Source organism: Macaca nemestrina, chromosome 7 (genome assembly GCF_043159975.1).
Source record: "Macaca nemestrina isolate mMacNem1 chromosome 7, mMacNem.hap1, whole genome shotgun sequence".
NCBI classification, from domain to species: Eukaryota; Metazoa; Chordata; class Mammalia; order Primates; family Cercopithecidae; genus Macaca; species Macaca nemestrina.
Genome location: NC_092131.1, coordinates 85,346,430 through 85,355,695, shown reverse-complemented (window position 1 = coordinate 85,355,695; position 9,266 = coordinate 85,346,430). Strand labels below are relative to the sequence as shown.

At 44.8% G+C, this 9,266-nt stretch overlaps 1 protein-coding gene across 3 annotated transcripts; it reads right to left on the bottom strand.

Annotated features, from left to right (window-relative positions):
* Positions 1–754: 754 nt before the first annotated feature.
* LOC105499624 (HAUS augmin like complex subunit 4) lies at positions 755–9,236 on the bottom strand. Of its 3 annotated transcripts, none has more exons than XM_011772340.2 (9): positions 9,163–9,236; positions 6,601–6,743; positions 6,384–6,515; positions 5,632–5,766; positions 4,429–4,525; positions 2,393–2,559; positions 2,130–2,230; positions 1,704–1,772; positions 755–1,245 (listed from the first exon to the last, which is right to left on the bottom strand). In XM_011772340.2, the coding sequence occupies exons 1-9, from the start codon at positions 9,215–9,217 to the stop codon at positions 1,062–1,064; spliced, it is 1,083 nt and encodes a 360-aa protein (XP_011770642.2). In that variant the 5' UTR covers positions 9,218–9,236; the 3' UTR covers positions 755–1,061. The 3 variants fall into 3 exon arrangements, with proteins under 3 accessions (XP_011770642.2, XP_011770640.2, XP_011770639.2); XM_011772338.2 differs by having other exon boundaries at positions 2,130–2,260; positions 2,393–2,538; XM_011772337.2 differs by having other exon boundaries at positions 2,130–2,260; positions 9,163–9,233.
* Positions 9,237–9,266: the final 30 nt, after the last annotated feature.

Genomic DNA, 9,266 nt, shown 5'->3' with positions numbered 1-9,266 from the left:
TTGCTAATTAAAACAATTTTTTCAGCTGAGTGTGGTGGCTCACGCCTGTAATCCCAGCACTTCACAAGGCCGAGGTGGGCGGATCATTTGAGGTCAGGAGTTCGAGACCAACCTGACCAACATGGCAAAACCCTGTCTCTACTAAAAATACAAACATTAGCTGGCCATGGTGGTGCATGCCTGTAATCCCAGCTACTAGGGAGGCTGATGCACAAGAATTGCTTGAGCCTAGGAGGTGGAGGCTGCAGTGAGCTGAGATCACGCCACTGCACTCCAGCATGGCGACAGAGTGAGACTCTGTCTCAAAAAAAAAAAAAAAAAGTGTTTTTCATAGAGACAGGGGTCTTGCTATGTTGCCCAGGCTGGTCTCGAACAGCTGGGCTCAAGTGATCCTCTTGCCTTGGCCTCCCAAAGTGCTGGAATTACAGGTGTGAGTCACTGCTCCCAGGCTCAGCTGCTTTATTATAACTCCCACACTGATACCCATAGTTAGAAAATAGCTCCCTACCTGCCTGAGCATCTAGCACTCCTTTGGACATTATAGTTCTTCAAGAGCAAGCCCAAATTTAATCCACTGTACTCTCCCAAAATGAAGCCTCTAAGACTTGATGTAGGCAAGCTGGCACATCTACTTCTTACTCTTTGCATAAGCATCATATATCTGTCTCTATTTGGATCCACTCAGTTCCCCCCTCCTTACCCACATAGCCTTCAATGTTCTTTTTCCATCTTTGCCCAAGGAAAATGACTAAAATTCTAAGATATAATATCATAACTTTATTCAGGAGATAATCAAATATAATACAGGGCTGACACTGACACACAGCTATGCATAAAAATTATATAAATCTGCTTGCTAGATTTTCCAGAAGAGGCCCAGTCATTATAAAAAATAAAGGGAAACCACGAGGGTGCCTAAATGACTGCAGCGTTTCAAGTAAGCGTAAGCATTTCCACACTCCCTTGTAGTGAAGGCAGCCCCAGGTGAAGGTGGTCCTACTAGCAGGAAGATTAGGAGGCAGCAGCTGTGCAGAAGCCATGTTTCCTGGCCCTGCCAGAGCTCAACGATAGGCCTTGTTGAACTCCAGGAGAGCCCACCGCTTGTTCTCCGTTGCCTGCTTGAGTACGGTGTACTCTTTCACCAGCCTGTCAAACTCTTCCCCAAGGACCTCATAGGAGTTCAGGACCTGTCTTGACTTCTCCATGTCCTGCTCCTGTAGGTGAATGGCTCCCTCCAAACGGTCCCTAAGAGCCCGGGCAGAGAAGGTACAATATAAGGATGCTGCTCCTCAGAAAGTAGTAGACAAAAATGAAAACTTTTTCTTTCTTTTTTTGAGACGGAGTCTCGCTCTGTCATGGAGGCTGGAGTGCAATGGTATGATCTTGGCTCACTGCGGCCTCCGCCTCCTGAGTTCAAGCGATTCTCCTGCCTCAGCCTCCCGAGCAGTTGGAACCACAGGCACACACCACCATGCACGCTAATTTTTGCATTTTTTAGTAGAGACAGGGTTTCACCATACTGGCCAGGCTGGTCTCAAACTCCTGACCTCAAGCAATCCGCCGACCTCAGCCTCCCAAAGTGCTGGGATTACAGGTGTGAGCCACCGTGCCTGGCCAAAAATGGCAACATCTTTAAATAAATGAGTTTAGGGAATGTGAGAATCACCTGTGAACAGCTGTACCAGACTCTTAGGAGTTCTCACCTAATCAGACGATGAACTTCCACTTTCTCAACAGTGTAAGTGTCGGACAAAATCTTTAGCTCCTCCATCCTGACAGAGGGAAGAAAGAAATGGCAAGTGGAAGGTCCCTGATAGCAGCAGGATTGGGAATGGACACAGTACCTGCTGATGGTCAAGGCGTGGGCTAAGCACTGATAGGATAAACAAGGTCACTCTAAATTCCCGAGCAATTGATCTCACAGTAAAGTGCCTATTTCAGAAGGCTGTAAAAGAAAAGTCTCAAGGATGTTGAAAGCTTTTGGGTAATCCAAAAGGTAATACTCCTATGTGACATTTACTGGATACCCACAAGGTGCTAGGATAAGGGAGAGGAAAGAGATTAGGGTGAGGGATAGAGGGCTGATATGTGAGACAGAATCCCTTAGATCCACAGGGGTCACAGCTCACCTCAGCTTAAGGATCATAGCACTGCATTTGACTTCCAGGTACTGGGCATTGATGCGGTCTAGCTCGGATTGAGTCTTCAGCCGGTGTTCCTGAAGAAGCCTCTGCAGCAAAGTGAGGCAGCGGAGAAGCACCTGAGCCCCAGATGGAGGAAGAAGAGGGCACAAATATAGTAGAAAGGAGCGTAGATCAGGAATCTTTGGCTTCCCCAAAAGTGCTCCTGGGGTCAGGATAAAGGAAAGGGGCTGTCCCATGCCCTGATAAACCTGGGAGTAAGTAGCACTCTTCTTCTCCAGCAGCAACATCTGTTCCTTCTGTTGGCTCTTGGCATCCTGGCACTGCTGCTGCTCACCCACCAGAACCTCTGCGAGTTTCCACACCTTTGCTGCCTTCACGGTTTCACTGTCAGCATCTGGGCAAAGGGGGCAGAGGACTGACAGGAAAACCCTAATCGCTACAACCCCTCTAAAGCAACTTCCCAGTGCCCCTATCCTATATCTAGCCCCACAAATCCTGCCTAATAACAGGTTTTCTTCTAATAATCATTAAAAATGGCCCCATTCTGGGCTGGGCATGGTGGCTCATGCCTGCAATCCTAGCACCTCAATCCTAGCCAAGGCAGGAAGATTGCTTGAGCCCAAGAGTTCAAGACCAGTTTGGGCAACATAGTGAGACCCTGTCTCTACAAAAAAATTCTAAAATATTAGTTAGGCATACTATGTGCCTGTAGTGCCAGCTACTTGGGAGGCTGAGGTGAGAGGATCACTTGAGTCCAGAAGGTCGAGGCTGCAGTGAGGTTTGATTGTGCCACTGCACTCCAGCCTGGGTGACAGAGTTTAAAAAAAAAGAGGAGGAGGGGGGCGTCTGGTTCTCATAATTATTAAATAAATTATCTTCACTCTTACCTTTGATTCCAGATTTGGACCTTAATTCTTTTTTTTTTTTTTTTTTTTGAGATGGAGTCTTGCACTGTCACCTTGGCTGGATGCAGTGGCACAATCTCAGCTCACTGCAACCTCCATCTCCCAGGTTCAAGCAATTCTCCTGCCTAAGCCTCCCAAGAAGCTGGGATTACACACGCCCGCCACCACACCCAGCTAATTTTTTGTATTTTTAGTAGAGATGGGGTTTCACTATGTTGGCCAGGTTGGTCTTGAATGCCTGACTTCATGATCCACCCACCTCGGTCTTCCAAAGTGCTGGGATTACAGGCGTGAGCCACCGCGCCAGGCCCGGACCTTAATTCTTAAGTCATAGAAATGGTTTAGGGAGGCCAAGTGTGGTGGCTCATGCCTGTAATCCCAGGACTTTGGGAGCCCAAGGCGGGTAGATCACCTGAGGTCGGGAGATTGAGACCATCCTGGCTAACATGGTGAAACCCCAACTCTACTAAAAATACAAAAAATTAGCCAGGCGTGATGGCAGGCACTTGTAATTCCAGCTACTTGGGAGGCTGAGGCAGGAGAATGGAGTGAACCTGGGAGGTGGAGCTTGCAGTGAGCTGAGACCACGCCACTGCACTCCAACCTGGGGGACAGAGCGAGACTCCGTCTCAAAAAAAAAAAAAAGATACACATTCAGGGTGGTCAGACTCAAATAAGAAAATCATTATACAGAAGCAAGTAAAAGCTGAAATATGAATACTACATCTAGAAACACATTATTATAAACAGCTTGACATAAATGGTATTATACCCTCCAAGTTTATACAGAGAGTATAAGGTGTTCTATGAGTCTGAACTTTCCTCCCTAAACCATTCTGAACCTCCTGAGAGAACTCATCCTTCCCTGCAGCAGGAGGACACTCCCACTTGGTATCTTGCTGAATAAAGAGTCCTTACAAAAGTCCTTGTTTTGGCCGGGCGTGGTGGCTCACACCTGTAATCTCAGCACTTTGGGAGGCCCAGGCAGGAGGATCACTTGAGGTCGGGAGTTCCAGACCAGCCTAATCAACATGGAGAAACCCCATCTCTACTAAAAATACAAAATTAGCTGAGCGGGGTGCCGCATGGCTGTAATCCCAGCTACTCGGGAGGCTGAGGCAGGAGAATCACTTGGACCTGGGAGGCAGAGGTTGCAGTGAACAGAAATGGCACCATTGCACTCTAGCCTGGGCAACAGGAGCGAAACTCCATCTCAAAAAAAAGTCCTTGTTTTTATTCCACCAGCAATGAAACAAATAAGCATCTCTGATGGGTCTAAACCTCTGTCCCAAATCTAAAATCAAAATATATTAGTCTCAAAAGAGCAGACCAGGAACCCTGAAGTCCAGCTGTGAGCAGAACAGAGAGCTAGCACTCACCTGAATTGGGATCATAGTAGCAGAGCAGAGTGAAACATTTCTTTTTGAGCTGCTCCTCTACTTCTTGCTGTAGCCGAGCCCTCATCCACACAAAATCCTAGTCACAGAAGTAAAAGCAGAAATGCAAATAGACTGTAGGAACTAGGACATCTCAGCAATGAATACATGATGATAACCCGAACAATAGCCAAAGAAAATGCATCAAGAGACATCAGAGAGACTCATTTTCACCTATCCATTAGCGAAGAATAAAATGACTGTTAAGACCCCATGTTGGTGAGCACATGGGGGATCCAGGAGTCCTGAAAATACCTTTCTGGATAGCAGTTTGGCATTAGGTACCAATATTGTATATGAGTATGCACTGACTCAGGAATCCCACTTTTAGCACCAACACTACAAAAATAATCATACAAAGGTAAAGACACATATGAACCAGCATGTTCATCTCCCTGTGGTTTCTAACAGCAAAAATGTGGAAACAACCTTAATATCCATCAATAAGGTTAAGCAAATTATTCTACATCCATACAGTAGAATCCTAGCAGAGATTTAAACTGATGACATAACACTAAGCACTATGTGCCTAGATACTTTGCTAAGAGTGCTATAAAAGGTATCATCTAATATACATTTATGTATTGACTTGAAAAGAAATCCGAAATATATTACATGAAAATAGACTGTACTTTTCTTTTTTTGAGACAGGGTCTCACTCTGCCAGTGGCATGATCACAGCTCACTACAGCCTCCCTTCTCAGTCTCCCGAGTAGCTGGGACTACAGGTGTGCACCACCACACCTGGCTAACTTTTCTTTTTTTTTTTTTTTTTTTTGGTAGAAATGAGGTCTCACTATATTGCCCAGGCTGGTCTTGAACTCCTGGACTCAAGTGATCCTCCCACCTCAGCCTCCCAAAGTGCTAAGATTATAGGCAGAAGTCACTACACTCAGACTTATACTCTCTGTATAAGCATGAAGGGTATAATACCATTTATGTCAAGCTATTTATAATAATATTGTGCTTCTAGATGCAGTATTTCAGCTTTTACTTGCTCCTGTGTAACGTTTTTCTTATTTGAGTCTGACCACCCTGAATGTGTATCATTTTTACAAAAACAATAAAGCTTGACAAAAAACATTTTAAAGATATGGGAGAAATTAAACTATTTCATTTATTTGGTTCCAATATCTCCCCGCCAACCTCTGAGAGTGGCATGAGTTCCAGAAGGTCCGCTTTCTCCATCCCCAGCAGTGGAGGTATCTCCCTCTCCTGGCTAGGACTTAAGAGCCGCATCAGTTCAGTTACAAGTAGCCGCTGTTCAAGGGTCTCATGAAACTGACAGAATAAAAAACAGAAAGAGGTGACTATAAAACTTCTCCCACTCCACCTCTTCCATCCTCATGAACCATTTTTTCACATATTTTCAAAGTCCTCAAATATGTCATCTCCCCTCAGATAACTCAGCTGCAAGTGACTTCTCCTGTCAATGTTTGTATTTCAAACTCTGATAACACATCCACTCCTTCCCATAACTACAGTCCATTTCTCTTCTGACAACCCATTTCTCAAAGCTCCTACTTCCCCTAGATCACATCATAAGACAAAGCCACAGTTGGCCTGGTGGTTCTTGTACCTGGTTTCTTTCACCTCACTTTTTTTTGAGACTGAGTCTTGCTCTGTCACCCAGGCTGGAGTGCTGTGGCACAATCTTGGCTCACTGCAACCTCCGCCTCCCGGGTTCAAGCGATACTCCTGCCTCAGCCTCCCAAGTAGCTGGGATTATAGGCATATGCCAGTGTGTCTGGTTAATTTTTGTATTTTTAGTAGAGATGGGGTTTTACCATGTTAGCCAGGCTGGTCTCAAACTCCTGACCTCAAGTGATCAGCTTGCATCGGGCTCCCAAAGTGCTGGGATTACAGGTGTGAGCCATCACGCCCAGCCTTTGCCTCACCTTTTTGTCCTCAGAAGTTACATTTGTGTCTTGCATCTTCACATAGTAGTCCACAAGCAACTCTTGAATGACTCTATGTAAAATCTCAGACCTCAGCCATGTTGTCTTATGCAGTCGAACCTCCTTCCATGCCTAGAAATCCAAAAAATCTCAGGTAGGAACCTCTCTCTCTCTCAGGATTTTCCCTTCTTCTTATCTCTTCTTCCAAAGCCCTTACCTGAGCCTGCTCCTTTGCCAGGGTGAGGCTTAAGCCACTCTCATCTACATGCTGTGAGAGATTCAGGAGAAGCTTGCTGAAGTATGGGTTCTGTAACAAGTCCTCTTTACTCAGGTTACAAGGAGGAAGTTGTTTGCTGCACACTTAACATCATGTCCCCACAGGTACAAAAAAACAAAAAAGATGCAGACTCTTACTTTACATAATTGAGCATAACTTAATACTTCCAAAAAACCCCTAGGATTTTTATAGGAAAGATTGCTAAATCTAATGAGTTTTTTTAAAATCCACAAATAAACTAGGGGTGATATTCAAGGTAACAAGCATTTATATTATATATAAAGATATTAAGGGGGAATAAGTAATAAAGTAAGATCTTAAGAAATGGAAATGCAGTTGGTACATATTAGACAAATCGAATAAAAATTAAGGGACCATTAGTAGGAATCACAATGCACGAAATGCCTCATTCATCCAAAATTAATAGAGTTCTTGAAGTAGGGGGGAAAAAAACAACACGTGAAGTTCCAACTTTGGATGTGATGTGTAGTCACATAAACAAGACTAACAGAATACACTTAGAGTAAGTTAAACGTTCAACTAACCAAATTTTTCTTTCTTCTTGAGACAGGGTCTCACTCTGTCACCTAGGCTGGAGTGCAGTGGCACAATCACAGCTCACTGCAGCCTTAACCTCCCCAGATCAAGCAATCCTTCCACCTCCTGAGTAGCTGATACTACAAAGCAAACCACCATGACTGGCTAATTTTTTTTTCTTTTTACAGACAGGGTCTCACTACATTGCCCAGGCTGGTCTCGAACTCTTGGGCTCAAGTGATCCTCCCACCTTGGCCTCTCAAAGTGCTGGGATTACAGGTGTGAGTCACCACAGCTGGCCCAAATTCTTTTTTTTTTTTCTTTTGAGATGGAGTTTTGCTCTTGTTGCCCAGGCTAGAGTGCAATGGCACAATCTTGGCTCACTGCAACCTCCACCTCCCGGGTTCAAACAATTCTCCTGCCTCAGCGTCCTGAGTAGCTGGGATTACAGGCATGCACCACCACGCTCGGCTAATTTTTGTTGTTGTTTTTTTTTTTGAGACGGAGTCTCCCTCTGTCGCCCAAGCTGAAGTGCAATGGCACTATCTCAGCTCACTGCAAGCTCCGCCTCCCGGATTCACACCATTCTCCTGCCTCAGCCTCCCCAGTAGCTGGGACTACAGGCACCCACCACCATGCCCGGCTATTTTTTTTTTTTTTTTTTTTTTTTTGTATTTTTAATAGAGGCGGGGTTTCACTGTGTTAGCCAGGATGGTCTTGATCTCCTGACCTCGTGATCCGCCCGCCTCGGCCTCCCAAAGTGCTGGGATTACAGGCCTGAGCCACCGCGCCCGGCCTCTAATTTTTGTATTTTTAGTAGAGACGGGGTTTCTCCATGTTGGTCAGGCTGGTCTCAAACTCCCAACCTCAGGTGATCCACCCGCCTTGGCCTCCCAAAGTGCTGGGATTACAGGCATGAGGCACCACATCCAGCCAGCTGGCCCAAATTCTTATAATTGTCAGTAGAGTAAAGTAACCCATGTAGATACAAAACAGCATAGGCATGAGAAAAAAGTGTAAGAAATTGAGATCCTCTGGTTATTCCATATGCTCAAGGAGCTTTCTTTCCATTTCTTTTTCCATATGCTCTCTGTTGGGGTCTTTAACCTCTACTTACCAAAACACCCAAATTTTCATTCTTTGGAACATCATATCCAAAGTCTTCTTGGGAAATAAAAAATCTCTCTTTTTCCCTAAGGTACTGAAGCATCCAATATGGAAATAGTCAAGATATAGAAAATGCAAGCTCTTGAAGGATTCAAGATATATAAAGGATCTGAGATATGGAAATAACTCAAGATATAGAAGGATCTGAAATTTTGGAGACTAAGATATGAGAATATTTAAGACACAGGTAGGAAGGACGCCTTCAAGGAATTTGCTGGCTACCCTTATTTTTATAATATGCTTGCTAACATCAGCATGGGAGCATCTTGAGTTTTTAGTCTACTACACAAGCAGATATTGAACCAACATTAACAGAAATTAGTATAGTATGTTTTCCAGTAAGAGAGTGTTCAAGGATCTCCATGTATTCCAGTTTCCTCAGAAACATAGGCTTCTGTGAGGAAAAACATACTGGGGAAACTTAGAAATCTTTTTTTTTTTTTGAGACGGAGTCTTGCTCTGTTGCCTAGGCTGGAGTGCAGTGGCGCGATCTCAGCTCACTGCAAGCTCCACCTCCCGGGTTCACGCCATTCTCCTGCCTCAGCCTCCTGAGTAGCTGGGATACAGGTGCCCGCCACCATGCCCAGCTAATTTTTTGTATTTTTAGTAGAGACGGGGTTTCATCGTGTTAGCCAGGATGGTCTCGATCTCCCGACCTCATGATCTGCCCACCTTGGCCTCCCAAAGTGCTGGGATTACAGGTGTGAGCCAATAAATCCTTTTTACTAGAAAACACAAGAACCTGGATAAGACCTCTCTGGATAAATCATCAAACCTTTTGCAAATGACTACTCTTACCTTGTTGAAGTATTTCCATCCCTTCTCCAGGTGAGCAGAAATCCCCGGATGCCATTTGATTTTCTTGGGATTCTAATCTGTGGAACCAAGTGAAAGAAAACAAA

Coding starts and splice junctions, on each gene's coding strand:
- LOC105499624 (XM_011772337.2), bottom strand. CDS start 9,217: ATGGCATCCGGGGATTTCTGCTCACCTGGAGAAGGGATGGAAATACTT. Junction 6,516..6,600: donor TGGCAAAGGAGCAGGCTCAG/GTAAGGGCTTTG, acceptor TTGGATTTCTAG/GCATGGAAGGAGGTTCGACT. Junction 2,261..2,392: donor AGAGTGCTACTTACTCCCAG/GTTTATCAGGGC, acceptor TCTGGGGCTCAG/GTGCTTCTCCGCTGCCTCAC.